Source organism: Salvelinus namaycush, chromosome 16, assembly GCF_016432855.1.
Source record: "Salvelinus namaycush isolate Seneca chromosome 16, SaNama_1.0, whole genome shotgun sequence".
In the NCBI taxonomy this organism is placed as follows: Eukaryota; Metazoa; Chordata; class Actinopteri; order Salmoniformes; family Salmonidae; genus Salvelinus; species Salvelinus namaycush.
In genome coordinates, this window is record NC_052322.1 from 28613776 (window position 1) to 28636980 (window position 23205).

At 42.4% G+C, this 23205-nt stretch overlaps 1 protein-coding gene across 1 annotated transcript; it reads left to right on the forward strand.

The window, feature by feature from the left end:
• Positions 1–1252: 1252 nt before the first annotated feature.
• Positions 1253–17739, forward strand: slc26a6 (solute carrier family 26 member 6). The gene is made up of 19 exons (XM_039010150.1): positions 1253–1601; positions 4815–4954; positions 5097–5207; positions 6026–6201; positions 6400–6564; positions 6686–6838; positions 7277–7359; positions 11730–11877; positions 12020–12133; positions 12397–12474; positions 12558–12653; positions 13884–13990; positions 14300–14369; positions 15175–15267; positions 15499–15621; positions 15793–15948; positions 16176–16230; positions 16569–16702; positions 17444–17739. The coding sequence occupies exons 1-19, from the start codon at positions 1474–1476 to the stop codon at positions 17465–17467; spliced, it is 2154 nt and encodes a 717-aa protein (XP_038866078.1). The 5' UTR covers positions 1253–1473; the 3' UTR covers positions 17468–17739.
• The last annotated feature ends 5466 nt before the right edge of the window (positions 17740–23205 follow it).

A 23205-nucleotide genomic window follows, 5' to 3' on the forward strand; every position in this document is an offset into this window, starting at 1 on the left:
AAACCGCTCAGTTTTACCTCCAGGATAAGACTGATGACAATAAATGTCAACCTGATGTTTCATAGGGGAGAGTGGGGTAAGTTGAGCCACCCTTGTTTCTAAGAATACATACACAAAATTAAGAATTTGACCAAATAGGACTCTGCACACTCACACTGACACTCCAACACACACACATACACACGCACACGCACACGCACACACACACACACACACAGTTTTCACAACGGTGGGTTTACTTTTAATGATTGACAGGGGCAACACCCCTGTTAGATTACTTATCATTAGGAGTCTTTTCCCAATGCAAAGTTGTGAAGTCAACACTTCTATTTAACTCTATGTGAACCTTTTGAATACTAAAGAAAGTAATATTGTTTCAACATATATCATCAAGCTTCAGATAGAAATGAAATATTAATAAATATTAAATATCCACTCCATGTCAGAAGAGGGAGGGAAAAGAATACAACCTATAGTTTAACTTGACTGCAAAGGGAGGGACAGAATAACTGCCCATAGATAAGTCTAGCAGAGAGCATAAATATAGTTACATATTAGGGACTCCACAAGAGGGGTGAACTGGAGGGCAAAGTTGAAAGGTCATCCAGGATCGCCGTTTTAGGCATTTCCTTTGACAATGACCAACAATAACCTGTTCCAAAAGAGGTTTGGTTTTTAACATTAGAATGTCCAACAAACTCCAACCCAACAGGTTCATTATTTATTCCTCAAGGTCCCCTAGTATCATTATTGGGGCCGTATCAGTTTGTGCACACAACCTGGTCGTACACCATCCACACAGGGTAAGCAAAAACAATGGTAATATCCCTGACTCGACTGAATGATGTCCTCTATCTAATCAGGCCCAGATAAGGCTCCTCATATGTCTCTTTCTAAAGACCTGCTGTCTCACTGCCTTGGCTTGAAGCTCCAACGTCCAACCCCATGCCTGGCTGTACATCTCAGCTGTGACAAATGATTGACTGGGACTTTGCTCTCCTCCTCAGTCCTCCCCACCTCCACGACTATATCTCTGTTTTGTCTTCAAGGTCCACTGTCAAGATACTTGGACAAGCGGGAATACTCAGTAACAGAGAAGGCTAAGGAGGAAAAGAGTGTGGCAACACAGTGAATCTCAAAGGGATTAATAACATAAAAAATATCCTCTCTAACTGGAACAAAGTCGTACAAAGGCTCAGACAGTTTGGACAGATTCATCAAGCATTTGGATTACCATATTTGGACAAACCGGCATTGAAGGAGAGAAACATCTTTCCACAAGTTGAAACTACGACAAGTGGGATATCACAACTGATCCTTGAGAATCAACCTGAAGCCAGTTTCTATAGAGACATAAGACATTTAAGTGATAAGATCACAACACATCATAGCACAGGGAGAGGCAAGGTTGAAGGAAGTATCAGAGGTGACCTCTACCCATACGGGACTCTAGCAGATCACACAGGCCCAACCATGGAGGAGAGAAGGCGTGTGGGCTACTACGTGCACAGAGAGGTGCTGGATGAGGGAAAAGTGGACCAGTTGGCTGAGAAATCAGATGTTAAAGTCCCTTTCTCTGAAAAAATCAGAGAGTCAGTGAGGTAAGGTGATAACCTTACTTTAACCTTGCATACAACTGAGAAAAAAAACTAATATGAAATTAAACTGTGACAAAACAGTGTTCAGTGTTGACGTCTCTAGAATGCTGTGTCTCAGAAATGACTCACTATTGAGTGAGTATTGTTAAGTATAATAATGCACAAGGTTGGGTGGGTTACTTTGTAAATGTAATCGGTTACAGTTACAAGTTACCTTTCCAAAATTATGAGTAACGCAACTTTTGAATTACTCAAACTCAGTAATGTAATCTGATTACTTTCAGTTACTTTTGGACTACTTTCCCCTTAAAGATGCAGTCTGTGATCTTAAAACCTCTACGGACCCCCCCCCCCCTCCCGGATCCGGGATCATCCTCATCAAAAAAGCTGACTAGCATAGCCTAGCCTAGCGCCACAGGGATATCATATAATATAATTTCATGAAATCACAAGTCCAATACAGCAAATGAAAGATAAACATCTTGTGAATTCAGCCATCATTTCCAATTTTTAAAATGTTTTACAGCGAAAACACAATATATATTTATATTAGCTCACCACAATAGCCAAACACACAACGGCATTTATTCACCACCAACATAGCTTTCACAAAACCCACAAATAGAGATAAAATTAATCACTAACCTTTGAACAACTTCATCAGATGACAGTCTTATAACATCATGTTATACAATACATTTATGTTTTGTTCTAAAATTTGCATATTTATAGGTATAAATCGTAGTTTTACATTGCAGCCACCGTCACAAATAGCACCAAAACAGCCAGAATAATTACAGAGAGCAACGTGAAATACATAAATACTCATCATAAAACATTTATGAAAAATACATGTTGTACAGCAAATGAAAGATAAACATCTTGTGAATCCAGCCAATATTTCCGATTTTTTAAGTGTTTTACAGCGAAAACACAATATATATTTATATTAGCTCACCACAATAGCCAAACACACAACGCCATTTATTCACCGCCAACATAGCTTTCACAAAACCCACAAATAGAGATAAAATTAATGACTAACCTTTGAACAACTTCATCAGATGACAGTCTTATAACATCATGTTATACAATACATTTATGTTTTGTTCGAAAATGTGCATATTTAGAGCTACAAATCATGGTTTTACATTGTGAATACGTAGCCATAATGCACCAAATTGTCTGGAGAAATTTTGGACAGTCACGTAATCTGACCAAAAAACTCATCATAAACTTTACTAAAAAATACATGTTGTACAGCAAATGAAAGATACACTGGTTCTTAATGCAACCGCTGTGTTAGATTTAAAAAAAATAACTTTAGTACAACGTACAGCATGCAATATTGTGAGACAGCGCCCACCAATTCTCCGCCTTGTTGGAGCCAACATAAACCACAAAAATACGAAATAACATCCTAAATATTCTCTTACCTTTGATGATCTTCCAGCAGAATGTAGTGCAAGGAGTCCTAGTTCCAGAATAAATCGTTGTTTTGTTTTAGAATGTCCATTTCTTCTGTCGAATTAGCAACTTTGGCTAGCCATGTGGAGCGCACATGTCCAAGAACTCTTGGCGCATGGAACGAAAAATTCCAAAATTCACAATAAACGTTGAATAAACTGGTCAAACTCAGTTGAAAATCCATCTTTATGATGTTTTTCTCATATGTATCCAATAAAGTCCGAGCCGGAGCATTTCGTCGTGTATACCTAACGCATTTCAGAAGACAATGTGGGGTTCCCTGGTGCGCAGTTGAATACTGCCAATAGGGCGGACCTGTCACTTCAAAAGCTCTCATTCGGTCTCACATCAAGCTAGACACCCCATTCAACATTCTACTGCCTGTTGACATCTAGTGGAAGGCGTATGAAGTGCATACAGATCCATAAATATAAGCCAGTTGAATAGGCAGGCCCTGACACAGAGCCCCATTTTCAGAATTTTCACTTCCTGTTTGGAAGTTTGCTGCCAAATGAGTTCTGTTTTACTCACAGATATAATTCAAACAGTTTTAGAAACTTCAGAGTGTTTTCTATCCAATAGTAATAATAATATGCATATTGTATGATCTAGAACAGAGTACGAGGTCGTTTAATTTGGGCACAATTTTTTCCCAAAGTGAAAATAGCGCCCCCTATTAAGAAGAAGTTTTAAGCACAACAAATTCGTAGCATATTTTACGAATTGGATTCGCAACATATCATATGAATTGCCAAAATTTAGGGGGAAAAAAACATGTTTTTCTGCTGTACACCACATTCTACTGTCTGAAATTATACAAAGTTCTGAACCATCACTTTGAGAGGAATCCATCAAATGCATTTGGTATGTCATCATAGGGATCTCTGACTTATCATCAGACTCCTTCAGGTGGAACAAACTTGCAAATTAAAAAAATTCTGAATTGAATGTCATTGAGGAAACAGACTTTCTGAACTTAATTCCCCGGGTGCCGATGATTTGGACTTCGATTAAGGCAGCCCCCCGCACCTCTCTGACTCAAAGGGGTTGGGTTAAATGCGGAAGACACATTTCAGTTGAATGCATTCAGTTGTGCAACTGACTAGGTATACCCTTTCCCTTCCCTAAAAGTAATCCAAGAAGTAATCATCCAATTTTTCAAAAGTATCTGTAATCTGATTACAAACTTTTAGCTGGTAACGTTTTACTACAGTAAAATATATATTACCATCTGTAATGCCTGGACAGTCTCAGTGTATCCTAGTGTTGCACAGTGTGTCTAAAGGTATCTGTGTGTCTCTTAGTTCCCCCTACAGATGTAGGATCTTAATTTGAGCATGTTTGCTACAGCAGGAAAATGATTATGCCGCAACAGGAAATGTCAATTATTAAGATCCTACACCTGTATGTCTCAGTAGGTCCTGTGTGCCTGTTTCAGGGCTTTAAGAGATTATCGGTACTCAATTTACTGTTATCATACCAGGGTTAACACTTTAGAACTGGTAATCGATACCAGGTGCTCTCATCAAACAGTAGAACATTAGAGGCAAATCTCTGTACCCTCTATAACCACAGACCTACATATGTCTCATTAGTGTTAGCTTTTCTGAGTCTCAGTGTGTGTGTTGTGTGTGTGTGTGTGTGTGTGTGTGTGTGTGTGTGTGTGTGTGTGTGTGTGTGTGTGTGTGTGTGTGTGTGTGTGTGTGTGTGAGCATATGTGTGTATATGTGTGTGTCTCTTCTCTCCCAGGTGTTCTGGCCCCAGGCTGAAGAGTTGTATGTTGTCGTCTGTTCCTGTCCTCTCCTGGCTGCCTCGCTACTCCCTCAGAGACAACGCCATCGGAGACCTGATCTCAGGCATCAGTGTGGGCATCATGCACCTACCACAAGGTCTGATTGCCTGACTAAATATAACCTCTGTATTTAAAACATACTTTTATGTGTCTTGTATTATTGCCTTGTTACTTTAATAAACATATAATAACCATCTTTGAGTAACTTTTGAATATGAATATATGTTGTGTCACTGTAGGGATGGCCTATGCTCTGCTAGCAGCAGTGCCCCCAGTGTTTGGTCTCTACTCTTCCTTTTACCCCATCCTCATCTACTTCATCTTTGGGTCGTCCAAACACATCTCTGTGGGTAAGTTCTTTGCTATGTAGAGAGTACAAACCATGTTTAATGTTTGATGTCACACACAGAGACCATGGGTCCTACTAATCACCCCAAACAATCCAAAACAACCCAAAACAACTCAAAACAGTTACCCTAAAGAACCCCAAATAACCTATACATGCACAAACATTTCAGTCATACTTTTTTATTATCTCTGCTATCGTGATAATATAGAATATAGAATCCTGAACCCAATATAGCACAAACCAAACCAAAAGTGAACTAACTGATCATTTGGGTGGTTTTGTGTTGTTTTGGTGGCCAGTTTGTGGTTCTTTCGGGTACTTATAGGTTGTTTTGTGTTGTTTTGCTGGCCAGTTTGTGGTTCTTTCGGGTACTTATGGGTTGTTTTGTGTACCTGTTTGTGGTTCTTTGTGGTTGTTTTTGGTTGTTTTGGGTAGCTTTGGGGGGGTTCTCTTGGGTACCTTTTGTGTTGTTTTGGGTACCTTTTGCGTAGTTTTGGGTACCTGTTTGTGGTTGTTTTGGGTACTTTTGGATTGTTTTGGGTACTTTGGGGGTTCTTTTGGGTACTTTTGTGGTGTTTTGGGTACCTTTTTTGGTTGTTTGGGGTGTTTTAAGGTCATTTTGGTTACTTTGGGGTTGTTTTGGGTACTTTGGTGTTGTTTTGGGTTCTTTTGGGTACCTGTTTGGAGTTATATGGGGTGATTAGTAGGACCCGAGATGACTACCTTATTTTGCCATCCAGTGAACACAACACTAATGTTTTGCCTAGTCAGAACATTAATTTCAAACTAACTACTTTACTGTATATTAACCTCTCTAAGGTACATATGCAGTGATGAGTGTGATGATCGGGGGAGTGACAGAACGCTTGGCCCCAGACACTAACTTCATGATGTATGTTAACGCCACCAATCAGAGTATGGTGGATGTTTTGGCTCGAGACACGGAGCGGGTGAAAGTGGCTGCTGCCGTTACTTTCTTGTCCGGCCTCTTCCAGGTAAATCTGACTGAACTTCAACTGCATGCCACAAGACTGTTAGCCTGCTGAGCTAAAGCCTAGAAAGTCTTTAGGTCTCAGGCAAAGTTATTCATCATTACTCGTCTCCAAACTACCGTCTCAAAACGACCCTTTGTTAAATTAGCAGAGATTGTATGACAGCTTCTCCCGTGTGTGTGTGTATGAATGTGTGTGTAGATGCTCCTGGGCCTGGTTCAGTTTGGCTTTGTGGTGACCTACCTGTCTGAGCCCCTGGTCAGAGGGTACACCACCGGAGCAGCCATCCACGTCATCGTCTCTCAGCTCAAGTACACCTTTGGTATCAGTCCAAAACGCCACAGCGGATCCTTCGCCCTGATCTTTGTAAGTACTACAAACACACAGGCAAATGCATATACTCGAGCATGTGTCCTGTCCCATGTCCTGATGCCCATCTCTCTCTCTTTCTCTCTCTCTCTCTGTCTCTGTCTCTGTGTGTGTGTAGACGGTGATAGAGGTGTGCTATCTGTTGCCAGAAACCAACATAGGCACCCTAGTGGTGAGCCTGGTGTCCATCATTGGCCTCATCATGGTCAAGGAGCTCAACACCTACCTGGGCAAAAAGCTGCCAGTACCCATTCCTGTAGAGCTGCTAGGGGTGAGTCACAGTCCCACTCCTCCTACACCCAACAGAGGATAAACAGATTAGTTCCCACCGTGAATATTAGACCAAATGAATGGCATTGAGATACAATTGTTGTGCATAAACAATGGATAATGAAGTGGAGTAGGAGGAACACTGTTAAAGTAGAACAAAAATATAGTAACTTTATTTTGACCACATAAACAGCCAAACATTATTTTTATGAAAGTACAACAAGGTACTGTAACAATTATCTATGGATAGAGTATATTTTATTCAATCTAAGTTCCAACTGTGAAAAAAGTTGCTCTCTATCTCTCTCTGACAACATTGACTTTAATAGCAGATTTTTTTTTTACAAATAATTATCTAGAAATAATGTATAATGTCCACTACTACTGAATGTGGATTCAAACATTGAATTAATCTCTTCTTCTGTCTGTCTGTTGTCAGATCATCATCGCCACGGTGATCTCCTGGCAGGTCAACCTGGAGGGGAAGTATGGAGTGGAAGTGGTGGGAGAGATCCCCTCTGGGTGAGGAGAGGAGCATTATACACACAGAGATACCACATAGATACACAACCACATAGATACACAACCACAGATACATTTAAAAAAAAATGTTTTATTTTATTTCACCTTTATTTAACCAGGCAGGCTAGTTGAGAACAAGTTCTCATTTACAACTGCGACCTGGCCAAGATAAAGCAAAGCAGTGCGACACAAACAACAACACAGAGTTACACATGGAATAACAAACATACAGTCAATAATACAATAGAAAAAGTCTATATACAGTGTGTGCAAATGAGGTAGGATAAGGGAGGTAAGGCAATGAATAGGCCATAGTGGTTAAATAATTACAAAATAGCAATTAAACACTGGAGTGATAAATGTGCAGAAGATGAGTGTGCAAGTAGAGATACTGGGGTGCAAAGGAGCAAAATAAATAACAGTATGCGGATGAGGTAGTTGGATGGGCTATTTACAGATGGGCTATGTACAGGTGCGGTGATCTGTGAGCTGCTCTGACAGCTGGTGCTTAAAGCTAGTGAGGGAGATATGAGTCTCCAGCTTCAGTGATTTTTGCAGTTCGTTCCAGTCATTGGCAGCAGAGAACTGTAAGGAAAGGCGGCCCGAAGGAGGAATTAGCTTTGGGGGTGACCAGTGAAATATACCTGCTGGAGCGCGTGCTACGGGTGGGTGCTGCTATGGTGACCAGTGAGCTGAGATAATACGGGGCTTTACCTAGCAAATACTTATAGATGACCTGGAGCCAGTGGGTTTGGCGATGAATATGAAGCGAGGGCCAGCCAACGAGAGCATACAGGTTGCAGTGGTGGGTAGTATATGGGGCTTTGGTGACAAAAGCACAAAAGCACTTTGGCACTGTGATAGACTGCATCCAATTTGCTGAGTAGAGTGTTGGAGGCTATTTTGTAAATGACATCGCTGAAGTCAAGGATCGGTAAGATAGTCAGTTTTATGAGGATATGTTTGGCAGCATGGGTGAAGGATGCTTTGTTACGAAATAGGAAGCCGATTCTAGATTTAATTCTGGATTGGAGATGCTTATTGTGAGTCTGGAAGGAGAGTTTACAGTCTAACCAGACACCTAGGTATTTGTAGTTGTCCACATATTCTAAGTCAGAACCGTCCAGAGTAGTGATGCTGGACGGGCGGGCAGGTGCGGGCAGTGATCGGTTGAAGAGCATGCATTTAGTTTTACTTGCATTTAAGAGCAGTTGGAGGCCACGGAAGGAGAGTTGTATGGCATTGAAGCTCATCTGGAGGTTAGTTAACACAGTGTCCAAAGAAGGGCCAGAAGTATACAGAATGGTGTCGTCTGTGTAGAGGTGGATCAGAGAATCACCAGCAGCAAGAGCGACATCATTGATGTATACAGAGAAAAGAGTCGGCCAGAGGATTGAACCCTGTGGCACCCCCATAGAGACTGCCAGAGGTGCGGACAACAGGCTCTCCGATTTGCCACACTGAACTCTGTCTGAGAAGTAGTTGGTGAACCAGTCGAGGCAGTCATTTGAGGAACCAAGGCTGTTGAGTCTGCTGATAAGAATGTGGTGATTGACAGAGTCGAAAGCCTTGGCCAGGTCAATGAATACAGCTGCACAGTATTGTCTCTTATCGATGGCGGTTATAATATCGTTTAGGACCGTGAGCATGGCTGAGGTGCACCCATGACCAGCTCTGAAACCAGATTGCATAGCGGAGAAGGTATGGTGGGATTCGAAATGGTCGGTGATCTGTTTGTTAAACCTGTTATGATGTCACGTTAGCTAGGAGTGGTGGGTGCGGTGTCAGGCGCAGAGAGCAGAGGTTCCAGAAAGGACGTATTTTTTCCAAAAATGGTCAAGCCAAAAACAACAGGCACAAATGACCACAAAACGGGACACCAAACAATCCGTAATGGAACAAAACACAAACCTCCACTGACAGAAAAGAAAATATGCCCGCAAAAAGCAGGCGGGTCTTGAAGGCTTAAATAGCCCCGAATTAACCACAATCAAGGTACAGGTGAAAACAATAAAGACAAAACCAACAGAAAAGGGAAAAGGAATCGGTGGCAGCTAGTAGACTGGTGACGACGACCGCCGAGCGCCGCCCGAACAGGGAGAGGAGCCACCTTCGGTGGAAGTCGTGACATATGGATCCCTCCGCGCGCCAATCCCTTTAGCGGGATCGATTTGACAACATCCAGTGAAATTGCAGAGCGCCAAATTCAAACTACAGAAATATCAATATTCAAGATTCACGAAAATATAAGTATAATACATCAAAATAAAGCTTAATTTCTTGTTAATCCAGCCGCAGTGTCAGATTTCAAAAAGGCTTTACGGCGAAAGCAGACCATGCGATTATCTGAGGACAGCGCCCCGCATACAAACACATGAAAATAATTTTCAACTAGGCAGGTGGCGACACAAAAGTCAGAAATAACGATATAATAAATGCCTTACCTTTGAAGATCTTCTTCTGTTGGCACTCCATAATGTCCCAGAAACATCACAAATGGTCCTTTTGTTCGATAATGTCCTTCTTTATATCCCCAAAATGTCCATTTATTTGGCGCGTTTGATTCAGAAATACACCGGTTCCAACTCGCCCAACATGACTACAAAGTATCTAATAAGTTACCTGTAAACTTGGTCCAAACATTTCAAACAAAATTGCTAATCCAACCTAAGGTATCCTAAAACGTAAATAATCGATTAAATTTAAGACGGGATATACTGTGTTCAATACCATATAAAAACAACGTGAAGCACGTTCCAGTTCATGCGCATCAAACAGTAGAGTCCATTTGGAATGACACTTACAATGAACAGCCCTACTTCTTCATATCTCAAAAGAAAAACATCAACCAATTTCTAAAGACTGTTGACATCTAGTGGAAGCCATAGGAACTGCAACCAGATTCCTATTAAATAGGGCTTCCCATAGAAACCCAACGGAAACCATGACCTCAATTTTTTTTCCCCTGGATGGTTCAAATCAGTTCTGTAAACTCACAGACATTATTTTAACAGTTTTAGAAGCTTTAGAGTGTTTTCTATCCGAATCTACCAATTATATGCATATCCTAGCTTCTGGGCCTGAGTAACAGGAAGTTTACTTTGGGCACGCTTTTCATCCGGACGTGAAAATACTACTCCCTATCCCTAAGAAGTTTTAACTTGGCTTTCAAAGACCATGGAAAGGAAGGGTAGGATAGATATAGGTCTGTAGCAGTTTGGGTCTAGAGTGTCTCCCCTTTTGAAGAGGGGGATGACCGCGGCAGCTTTCCAATCTTTGGGGATCTCAGACGATATGAAAGAGAGGTTGAACAGGCTAGTAATAGGGTTGCAACAATTTCGGGGGATAATTTTAGAAAGAGAGGGTCCAGATTGTCTAGCCCGGCTGATTTGTAGGGGTCCAGATTTTGCAGCTCTTTCAGAACATCAGCTATTGTCACTCCCTGACCATAGAGAGCTTTTTATTCTCTATGTTGGTTAGGTCGGGGTGTGACTAGGGTGGGTCATCTAGGTAATTATATTTCTATGTTGGCCTGGTATGGTTCCCAATCAGAGGCAGCTGTTTATCATTGTCTTTGATTGGGGATCATATTTAGGCAGCCATTTCCCCTTGGTGCTTTGTGGGATCTTGTTTTTGTGTAGTGCCTGTGAGCACTGCATTTTCATCACGTTTCGTTTGTTCGTTTATTGTTTTGTTTTGCTTTGAGTTTCACATAGTAAATAAAGATGTGGAACCCAGATCACGCTGCGCTTTGGTCCAGTTATTATACGATCGTGACAGCTATCTGGATTTGGTCGAAGGAGAAATGGGGGAGGCTTGGGCAAGTTGCTGTGGGGGGCGCAGGGCTGTTGACCGGGGTAGGGGTAGCCAGGTGAAAAGCATGGTCAGCTGTAGAAAAATGCTTATTGAAATTCTCAATTATCCCAGATTTATTGGTGGTGACAGTGTTTCCTAGCCTCAGTGCAGTGGGCAGCTGGGAGGAGGTGCTCTTATTCTCCATGTACTTTACAGTGTCCCAGAACTTTTTGGAGTTTGTGCTACAGGATGCACATTTCTGTTTGAAAAAGCTAGCCTTTGCTTTCCTAACTGCCTGTGTATATTGGTTCCTAACTTTCCTGAAAAGTTGCACATCGCAGGGGCTATTCAACGACATAGATACACAACCACATAGATACAAAACAACATACAGTACATGCACAGCCATAACAGCCCACATCCCAGATACTCAGTCACGTAGTCTAACTACACAACCACTCATACAGATGCTATTATACCTAGCTATACAACCACCAAACTACAGTACACAACATGATCACACAAAGATATCCTTGTCAAGGAGAATAACAGTTACCATTGTTTCTCTTCCCTAGTCTACAGCCCCCTGTAATGCCTACAGCCTCTCTATTTGGGAAGGTGATAGGTGATGCCTTCGCTCTGTCTGTGGTTGGCTACGGCATTGCCATCTCCCTCGGACGGATCTTTGCCCTAAAATATGGCTACAAAGTTGACAGCAACCAGGTAAAAACATTGTCAATGACTATGTAATTGGAAATCTCTCTGGGTGTGGTTGTTGTAATGTGTGGCATGCACTGCTTGTGAATGACTGGTTGTGCTATTCACTCCCCTATTTACTGAAGAAAGTGGTCTCTACCTGGTTTAGGAATTGATAGCCCTGGGTCTCAGCAACTCCATTGGAGGGGTGTTTCAGTGCTTTGCAATCAGTTGCTCCATGTCCCGCACCATGGTACAGGAAAGCACTGGGGGCAAGACTCAGGTACAGACTCTTCTCATTATGACAGTAGTCATACATTATTCTGTTGCATTGATAAGTGGGTTCATTAAAAAACACTTGAAGCGTTAATTAAAACCCACATCACACACCCACGTGGATTCATTAAAACACAAATAATTAGTTGTCTAGCTCATCATTTAAACAGACAGGGCTCAATATTCACAACATTACGGAATTACAGGAGGGCCTGGTTGTTGTCTGTTTTAACCCTCAATGATCCATCTCTCTCTCCCTCTCCCTCCCAGGTGGCGAGTGCTCTTTCAGCCATGGTGATTCTGGTCATCATGCTGTGGATTGGGGCTCTCTTTGAAGAGCTGCCAAAGGTACCATTCTATTGGCTGTTAGTTAATAGACTGAGGTGGTTCTGTGTGTGATTGTGATTGGTGGCTGTCTCTCTGTCCACCAGGCCGTGTTGGCAGCCATCATCTATGTGAACCTGAATGGCATGATGAAGCAGTTCATGGACATCCCAACTCTGTGGAAGAGCAATAAAGTGGATATGGTGAGTGAGTGAGAGAGAGAGGGAGATAGAAGGGGGAGAGAGAGAGCAGGGGAAGATGGAGGATGAGAGCGGAGAAAGAGGGCAGGGGGAGGAGGGGTAGGGGGATATATTGGAGAGATGAAGGAGAAGAGCGGAGAAAGAGGGCAGGGGGAGGAGGGGTAGGGGGATATATTGGAGAGATGGAGGAGGAGAGCGGAGAAAGAGGGCAGGGGGAGGAGGGGTAGGGGGATATATTGGAGAGATGAAGGAGGAGAGCGGCGAAAGAGGGCAGGGGGAGGAGGGGTAGGGGGATATATTGGAGAGATGGAGGAGGAGAGCGGAGAAAGAGGGCAGGGGGAGGAGGGGTAGGGGGATATATTGGAGAGATGAAGGAGGAGAGCGGAGAAAGAGGGCAGGGGGAGGAGGGGTAGGGGGATATATTGGAGAGATGGAGGAGGAGAGCAGAGAAAGAGAGCAGGGGGAGGAGGGGTAGGGGGATATATTGGAGAGATGGAGGAGGAGAGCGGAGAAAGAGGGCAGGGGGAGGAGGGGTAGGGGGATATATTGGAGAGATGGAGGAGGAGAGCGGAGAAAGAGGGCAGGGGGAGGAGGGGTAGGGGGATATATTGGAGAGGTGGAGGAGGAGAGCGGAGAAAGGGAGCAGGGGGAGGAGGGGTAGGGGGATATATTGGAGAGATGGAGGAGGAGAGCGGAGAAAGAGGGCAGGGGGAGGAGGGGTAGGGGGATATATTGGAGAGATGAAGGAGGAGAGCGGAGAAAGAGGGCAGGGGGAGGAGGGGTAGGGGGATATATTGGAGAGATGGAGGAGAGCGGAGAAAGAGGGCAGGGGGAGGAGGGGTAGCGGGATATATTGGAGAGATGAAGGAGGAGAGCGGAGAAAGAGGGCAGGGGGAGGAGGGGTAGGGGGATATATTGGAGAGATGGAGGAGGAGAGCGGAGAAAGAGGGCAGGGGGAGGAGGGGTAGGGGGATATATTGGAGAGATGGAGGAGGAGAGCGGAGAAAGAGGGCAGGGGGAGGAGGGGTAGGGGGATATATTGGAGGGATGGAGGAGGAGAGCGGAGAAAGAGGGCAGGGGGATGAGGGGAGGATGAGATAGATTTTATTTAATTGTTTTTTCCTCACAGAGGTAATATGATCCTATAGTAGAAACAGAAGTCTCAGGGGTAAAGTGAGAGAGTTTGGATGTGTGTTAACTTTCCCCTGTCTGCCCCCCTCCCTCTCTCCCTAGCTGGTGTGGGTGGCAACTCTGACCCTGACCGTGCTCTTCAACCCTGACATGGGCCTGGCAGCCTCCATTGCCTTCTCCATGCTCACGGTCATCTTCAGGACCCAGCTGTGAGTACACAACCGCTCTCTCTCACACACACACACACACACACACACACACACTGGAGTGTACACGCTAACACACACACAAAACTATCCCAGACAAACTCCACCTAACCACAAACATCCAACACTACTCATTTGGATCTACCCCACACATCATTAAACCACCCATTCACTCTTAAGTCATTTTAACAGATTTAAAAGAGACTAGATGTCATATCTGCTCCACTTATGAAACTATCTTTGAAAAAACATACCAAATTGTGTAATAAATCGTGTGTTAAATCGCTACATCTGTCTATTTGTCCGTTTAAGGCCGAAGTACTCCCTCCTAGGGCAGGTCCCTGAGACTGACATCTACAGACCAGTGGAGAACTATAATCAGGTATGCGTCCATGGCAACAAGATATAAAAACATACAGTACGTATTCAGTTACTCTCTAATCATACAGCCACTCAATCAAGAGGGAGTCTTTAACTTGTAGGTATCAGGTCTATGTCTGTGGAGGTGTTTCACTTTGGTTTTCTACAGTATATCAGTTGTAAGGTGTACTTCAACTAGTGTCTGGGGTGAAGTTTCCCCTAGATACAGATCTAGGATCAGCTTCCCCTCCCCCAATCCTATCCTTAATACTAGAATCATTAGTTGCAACATCCATTTTTGGACTTATAAATTAATGATATACAGCCATTGATTCTAGAAGAATATAATTTATAAATGCCTTAACTGTCGTAACCGATCAGAACCCAAAATATTAGCTTGTTTTACTCCAATGTTTGTAAACAATGTAAATGTAAACAAACACAGTATAGCCTCAACATGGTTAAAACTATACTTTTGATATCCATCGCTCTGTCTATGAATTTGAGAGTGGATACATTTCTCCACGCCTATCCCTCAGCTTTAAAAAAAAAAGGCAGGGTAACCACTTTTGTATTGTTTCAATCATAGCCGCGGGAATTAGGGGTGCTGAGGGTGATGCAAAACCCACTGAAAAAAACATAAATAAATACAAATGATTTATAAAAGTATATTTTTTTCCCCAAAAGTATTGCACTGGGCCTTTACTAGTCCTGTATTAGCGGACCCATACAGACATCTGTAGCACGGGCAAACATTTTTCCAGCCCCCCTCCCTGTTAGTCTTTATTATAATAAGAGCATTGATATAAATGACCATTGTCTCTCAGGTAAATGAGATCCCTGGTGTGGTGATCTTCCGCTCCTCTGCGACCCTCTACTTTGCCAACGCTGAGATGTACCAAGACGCCCTGGCAGAGAAGGTGAGGTCACAGGAATTACTATGCACTACACAACAATACTTTGACAAATTGGCAAAATGCCTGACCTGTTTTGCTTACATTCTGCTGTGTGCGTATGGAGAGCATGACAGACATTGTTAAGATGGCATCCATTCCTCTCTCCTCTCTACAACCCCGTTATGCTGTCATGTTCCAAGGCAGGAATAGAAAAACATGATAGAATGTCTCACTCCCTTGCTATTGTGTCTCCAGAGTGGGATTGACATCACCAAGCTCATCTCCCAAAAGAAGAAAGCAGAGGCCAAGAGACTGAGGAAGGAAAAGAAAGAGGCCAGGAAAGCCAAGAAGGACGCAAAGAAGAATGCACAGGAATGGGTGAGGAGGAGGAGTGACACTGAAGAGAGAGAGATCCTTCCAGTCTGTTTGTATATCTCCAATGAAATCCAATAATATGGTCAATGTGTTAGGAGAGTATTGGATTAATATGCAGGTAATGTGTTGGGTGAGTGTCTTATGAATGATCCATCCATGTCTTGTCCTGTCCAGGAAGGCGAGCCAGACAGTTCGGAGAACGAGGTGGAGAATGGTGTGGCCACAGTGGAGGAAGGGAGTAAACCTGACTCCACCCTTCCTCGTGCCATCATCCTGGAACTGAGTCCAGTCAACTTCCTGGATACTGTGGGCGTCAAGACTCTACGCAATGTGAGTCGTCTGTATGCACTGATATCCATCTTACTCAACCTTTTAACCTGTTCTGCCAGCTCACCTTGCTCTTTCTCTACCTCTATTTCTTTCTCTCTATCTCTCTCTATTTCTCTGATAAAATGCAATGTTGCCAAAATGAGAGACACAATTCAAGCAAAATGAATGGAGCAGTCTCTTTCTCGCTCTCTCTGACCTGACCTTTGACCTCTCTGGTGCTACTTCAGATCCAAAGAGACTACGGTGATATCGGTGTAGAGGTAGTCCTGTGTGGATGTCAGAGTGAGTGTTACATTTTCCATGTACTATTACCAAGACCTCCATGCTAAACATACAGCACTGTAACATGCATACCCTGGGTGCTGAAAATAGTGGGCGTTCCTGTAGTTGTTTCTGTGTTTCCCATCATGTTTTCCGTGTTATTTACTTGCATTCTCTTATGTAATTGGGGAAATTGCTTATCATTACTGATTATACAGGCAAAATCACTAAAGTGGTCAATGTTTATGTAGTTAAGAATGTTGATTAACCATAATTATGAATGTTAGATCACATCACTCACTCACTCTCTCTCCATCCATTCCTCCCTCCTCTCTCTCTCGCTCTCTCTCTTTCTGTAGCTGGTGTTATTGAGAACCTGGAGAGTGGAGGGTTCTTCAGTGAGAAAGTCAGCAAAGCATGTCTCTTCTCCTCAATCCACGATGCAGTGCTTCATTGTCAGACAGACAGGGCCAAGATTAACAAAGATGACGAGGTGAAACATACTAACACACATGGGCATGACACGTGCACACACACACACAAGCATGTGTACACAAATATACACACACACAAACACACTCACATTATTTTACTAAAATAATGTGAACCTGTTTATATTGTTTATACACACAAATTGTTATTTTCAAACATTTGGTTTTGTGGGGTTTAGGTGTTGGTTGCTGGCAGCTCTGTTTTAGCGTTTAGTTGCAAGCGTGACTCTTCTCCAGCTCCACAGGGAGATTGTACATGTTTGTGGTAGTTGGTCAGGGAACACACACTACAGTCAGGGAATGTTTTACCAGTGATCAGGCAGGTTATACTGATAGATCCTGAAAAGCCTTCTCTGAAAGCGTCAAAGAGGTGTTTGGAATACAAAGCCTCTGTCCTAAGCCTCTCTAAAGCATTGTGCAGAGACTATGTTATGAAACTGCCGAGGGTGGTGGCTGTGTTGAAACAGGAAGTGCCATTAACTTTACAAGACCTTCCTCTCAAACCATCAAACACAGTCTGCTGACGTTATGTGCAGGGTGGCCCCAAACATCTATGTGACTATACAAGAGTGGTCCACAATGTGCGTGACCCTGAGTGGAGCTTTTGCCTTTAAATAGTTGTTAACTATTTATAACCAAACCAGCCATGGTATAACACTCTCTCCTCTCCTCTTTTCTCCCCACTCTCTCTCTCTCTCTTGCTCTCCCTTGCCTGTCTTTCTCTATCTCCCTCTGCTCTCTAGGAAGTGCAAGCGACTCATTTCTGAATACTGAGGGTAATGGAGGCGTCTTACTGTATGGTACTTGGGTACTTATTAGAAAGTTCAGAATACTTGACATTCATATTATGTCCACATATTTTTTGACACAGAAAGAAAGTATGAAAGAAAGAATGTATCAAAAAGAGACACAGATACAAACACTTCAACGAGACACACAAACCTTGACAGCCCCAGATTAATGTTAGCCTTGTACTCCATGCAATGTGCCAAGGATGTACATTGAAACAGAATAATATTATTCTATGACCTTCCTATAAGCAAATAGATACACCTTTGGGGAAACTTTTATATTGAAAGATATTAACATTATCTGTGCTAAATAAACTATTGTATATTTATTGTTTAAATTGTTAACAAATAAAAAAAACATCTAAAAACATGTTCCTCTTCATACCTAACTTTATATTTGTTGAAGGAAGAATAATGTTAGTTATCTGTTGTGATTGTCAACATACATGTTTGATTCTATATTGCAGAGATGCATTGTGTTAAAAGTCCATATCTATATCAGTTCATTGTCAAATGTTCAATGTCAATCAAAATAATGACTTAATGTTCAATAGTATCTGCATGTGCTGTGTCATATAATCTTAATTTACTGATGTAGCTAAGCTTGTGCTCAGGATGCAGAGCATGATGTATAGGTAAGCTGTTATTTCATGTTCTACCACCCCAAGGCAGTGTTCAGAGTGTCAACAACATATGTGTAACGCTCGTCGTTAGGTGGAAGAGAGGAGGACCAAAGCGCAGCGTGGTATGTTTCCATATTTATTGGAAACATGAAAAAACATGAAAAAAACAATAAACAGAAAATGAAACTAACGACGCTACAGACCTGAACATGTGAACATACAGACAATGAAGAACGCAATGAACAGGAACAAACAAACAGTGAGAACAGCCTACCTAAATATGGTTCCCAATCAGAGGAAACCTAAAACACCTGCCCCTGATTGAGAACCATATCAGGCTAGTTGACAACCCTAAACCAAACATAGAAACACATAACATAGAATGCCCACCCAGCTCACGTCCTGACTAACTAAACAAGACTAAACAAAGGAAATAAGGTCAGGAACGTGACAATATGCATGCTGCCTATATCTCTTAAAGGCACAGTCAGGAGAGAGTGCTATAAAAGACTGCATGATTTGCATGACACCGAGAGACTGAGAAACAGCTTCTATCACCAGGCCATTAGACTGTTAAACAGCCATCACTAGCAAGGTACCTTCCCGGTACTCTGCCCCTCACCTTAAGACTAATGCCCCATGCATAGAGAGACATTGAACACTGGCCACTTCATATACACTTCATATACTGTTTACTCACTGTGTATGTACAGTTGAAGTCGGAAGTTTACATACACTTAGGTTGGAGTCTAGTTGGTTGGAGGTTGGAGTCTAAAAACTAGTTTTTCAACCACTCCACAAATTTCTTGTTAACAAACTATAGTTTTGGCAAGTCGGTTAGGACATCTACTTTATGCATGACACAAGTAATATTTCCAACAATTGTTTACAGACAGATTATTTCACTTATAATACACTGTATCACAATTCCAGTGGGTCAGAAGTTTACATACGCTAAGTTGATTGTGCCTTTACTAGGATTAAATGTCAGGAATTGTGAAAAACTCAGTTTAAATGTATTTGGTGAAGGTGTATGTAAACTTCCGACTTCAACTGTATACTGTATTCTCAACATAACTCATCCTAATATACCTACTACTGTACATACCATTTTCTTTTCCAAATGATATACAGTTGAAGTCAGAAGATTACATACACCTTAGCCAAATACATTTAAACTCAGTTTTCCACAATTCCTGACATTTAATCCGAGTAAAATTCCCTGTCTTATGTCAGTTAGGATCACCAATCTATTTTAAGAATGTGAAATGTTATAATAGTAGAGAGAATTATTTATTTCAGCTTTTATTTCTTTCATCACATTCCCAGTGGGTCAGAAGTGTACATATACTCAATTAGTACATGGTAGCATTGCCTTTAAATTGTTTAACTTGGGGCAAACGTTTCGTGTAGCCTTCCACAAGCTTCCCACAATAAGTTGGGTGAATTTTGGCCCATTCCTCCTGACAGAGCTGGTGTAACTGAGTCAGGTTTGTAGGCCTCCTTGCTCGTACACAGTTTTGCAGTTCTGGCCACAAATTGTCTATGGGATTGAGGTCAAGGCTTTGTGATGGCCACTCCAATACCTTGACTTTGTTGTCCTTAAGCCATTTTGCCACAACTTTGAAAGTATGCTTGGGGTCATTGTCCATTTGGAAGACCCATTTGCAACCAAGCTTTAACTTCCTGACTGATGTCTTGAGATGTTGCTTCAATATATCCATATAACTTTCCTACCTCATCATAATTCCATCTATTTTGTGAAGTGCACCAGTCCCTCCTGCAGCAAAGCACCCCCATAACATGATGCTGCTACCCCCGTGCTTCACGGTTGGGATGGTGTTCTTCGACTTGCAAGCCTCCCCCTTTTTCCTCCAAACATAACGATGGTCATTACGGCCAAACAGTTCTATTTTTGTTTCATCAAACCAGAGGACATTTCTCCAAAAAGTTTAATCTTTGTCCCCATGTGCAGTCGCAAACCTTAATCTGGCTTTTTTATGGCGGTTTTGGAGCAGTGGTTTCTTCCTTGCTGAGCGGCCTTTCAGGTTATGTCGATATAGGACTCGTTTTACTGTGGATATAGATACTTTTGTACCAGTTTCCTCCAGCATCTTCACAAGGTCCTTTGCTGTTGTTCTGGGATTGATTTTCACTTTTCGGCACCAAAGTACTGTCACGACTTCCGCCGAAGTTGGTTCCTCTCCTTGTTCGGGCGGCATTCGGCGGTCGGCGTCGCCGGTCTTCTAGCCATCATCGATCCATTTTTCATTTTCCATTTGTTTTGTCTTGTCTTCCCACACACCTGGTTTCAATTCCATCATTACATGTTGTGTATTTAACCCTCTGTTCCCCCCATGTCCTTGTCAGGAATAGTTTGTTGTCAGTGCATGTGCACGTTTATCTGGTGTGCGACGGATTTTGTACCCATTGATTGTTTGTTCTGTTTCCGGTGGTTTTTATTATTAAACTGCTCCGTTGTAACACAGTTTTTGCTCTCCTGCGCCTGACTTCTCTGCCGCCAGTACGCACCTCTTACAAGTACGCTCATTTCTAGGAGACAGAACGCGTCTCCTTCCTGAGCGGTATGACGGCTGCGTGGTCCCATAGTGTTTATACTTACGTACTATTGTTTGTACAGATGAACGTGGTACCTTCAGGTGTTTGGAAATGAATCCCAAGGATGAGCCAGACTTGTGGAGGTCTACAATTTTTTTTCTGAGGTCTTGGCTGATTTCTTTTGATTTTCCCATGATGTCAAGCAAAGAGGCACTGAGTTTAAAGGTAGGCCTTGAAATACATCCACAGGTACACATCCAATTGACTCAAATGATGTCAATTACCCTATCAGAAGCTTCTAAAGCCATTACATAATTTTCTGGAATTTTCCAAGCTGTTTAATGTGTGTGCCAGTCAATTTAGCATATGTAAACTTCTGACCCACTGGAATTGTGATACAGTGAATTTGTCACGGCTTCAATAAGTAGTGAGTGCAGGAGTCAGGCGCAGAGAGCAGGGTAGTTCAAAAAGATGTGGATCTTTAATATTCCAACACAACCAGAGAGACGGTCACGCCACACACACAAGGGCGCGTAAAGTCCCAGTCCAACAAACAGGACGAAACTGAATCAGGAACAGAAACCACAAGAATAATCAAACACCACAAACAGAAAAACAAGCCCGCACAAAAGCCGGCCGGCCTACTGGGTTTAAATAGCCCACAACCAAACCTAAACACGAAACAGGTGCAACAAATCAGACATAACTAAATGAAAACGAAAAGGGGATCGGTGGCAGCTAGTAGGCCGGCGACGACGACCGCCGAGCGCCGCCCGAACAGGAAGAGGCACCATCTTCGGCGGGATTCGTGACAGAATTTTAAGTGCAATAATCTGTCTGTAAACAATTGTTGGAAAAATTACTTGTGTCATGCACAAAGTAGATGTCTTAACCGACTTGCCAAAACTATAGTTTGTTAACAAGAAATTTGTGGAGTGGTTGAAAAACGAGTTTTAATGACTCCAACCTAAGTGTATGTAAACTTCCGACTTCAACTGTACTGTCTATACACACCACATAATTATATTTTTCTTGTGGATTCTGACACTGCTCACTCTAATATACGTGTCTCCTTGGATTTTTAATTGGACTCATTCTGCCATTCCTTGATTTTGTCTTAGATTATTTGTGTATTTGTATTGCATTTGCTAGACATTCTACTGCACTGATGGAGCTAGTAACATGCACCTGCTTTAAAACGTGCAAATCTGTGTACGCGACCAATAAACTTTGACTTGATATGTTTAGTTGCAAGCGTGACTCTTCTCCAGCTCCACAGGGAGATTGTACATGTTTGTGGTAGTTGGTCAGGGAACACACACTACAGTCAGGGAACGTTTTACCAGTGATCAGGCAGGTTATACTGATAGATCCTGAAAAGCCTTCTCTGAAAGCGTCAAGAGGTGTTTGGAATACAAAGCCTCTGACCTAAGCCTCTCTAAAGCATTGTGCAGAGACTATGTTATGAAACTGCCGAGGGTGGTGGCTGTGTTGAAACAGGAAGTGCCATTAACTTTACAAAATCTTCCTCTCAAACCATCAAACACAGTCTGCTGACGTTATGTGCAGGGTGGCCCCAAACATCAACTATACCAGTCAAAAGTTTGGACACACCTACTCCTTCTAGAGTTTTTCTTTATTTTTCCTATTTTCTACATTGTAGAATAACAATGAAAACATCAAATTATGAAATAACACATATGGAATCATGGAGTAACCAAAAAAGTGTTAATCAATTCAAAATATATTTTATATTTGAGATTCTTCAAAGTATCCACCCTTTGCCTTGATGACAGCTTTGCACACTCTTAGCATTCTCTCAATCAGCTTCATGAGGTAGTTACCTGGAATGCATTTCAATTAAGTTACCTGGAATGCATTTCAATTAACAGGTGTGCCTTGTTAAAAGTTTATTTGTGGAATTTCTTAACTTCTTAATGCGTTTGACCCAATCAGTTGTGTTGTGAAAAGGTAGTAGTATACAGAAGATAGCCCTATTTAGTAAAAGACCAACTCCATATTATGGCAAGAACAGCTCAAATAAGCAAAGAGAAACGACAGTCCATTATTCCTTTAAGACAAGCAGGTCAGTCAATCTGGAAGATTTCAAGAACCCTGAAAGTTCCTTCAAGTGCAGTCGCAAAAACCATCAAGCCCTATGATGAAACTGGCTCTCATGAGGACTGCCACAGGAAAGGAAGATCCAGAGTTACCTCTGCTGCAGAGGATAAGTTCATTAGAGTTACCAGCCTCAGAAATTGCAACCCAAATAAATGCTTCACAGAGCAACAGTAAACAAGTAACAGAAACATCTCAACATCAACTGTTCAGAGTATACTGCGTGAATCAGGCCTTCATGGTTGAATTGCTGACCTTGCCTCCACAGTCACCTGACCTCAATCTAATTGAGATGGTTTGGGCTCCCGAGTGGCGCAGCGGTATAAGGTGCTGCATCTCTGTGCAAGAGGCATCACTACAGTCCCTGGTTTGAATCCAGGTTGTATCAAATCTGGCCGTGATTGGGAGTCCCAT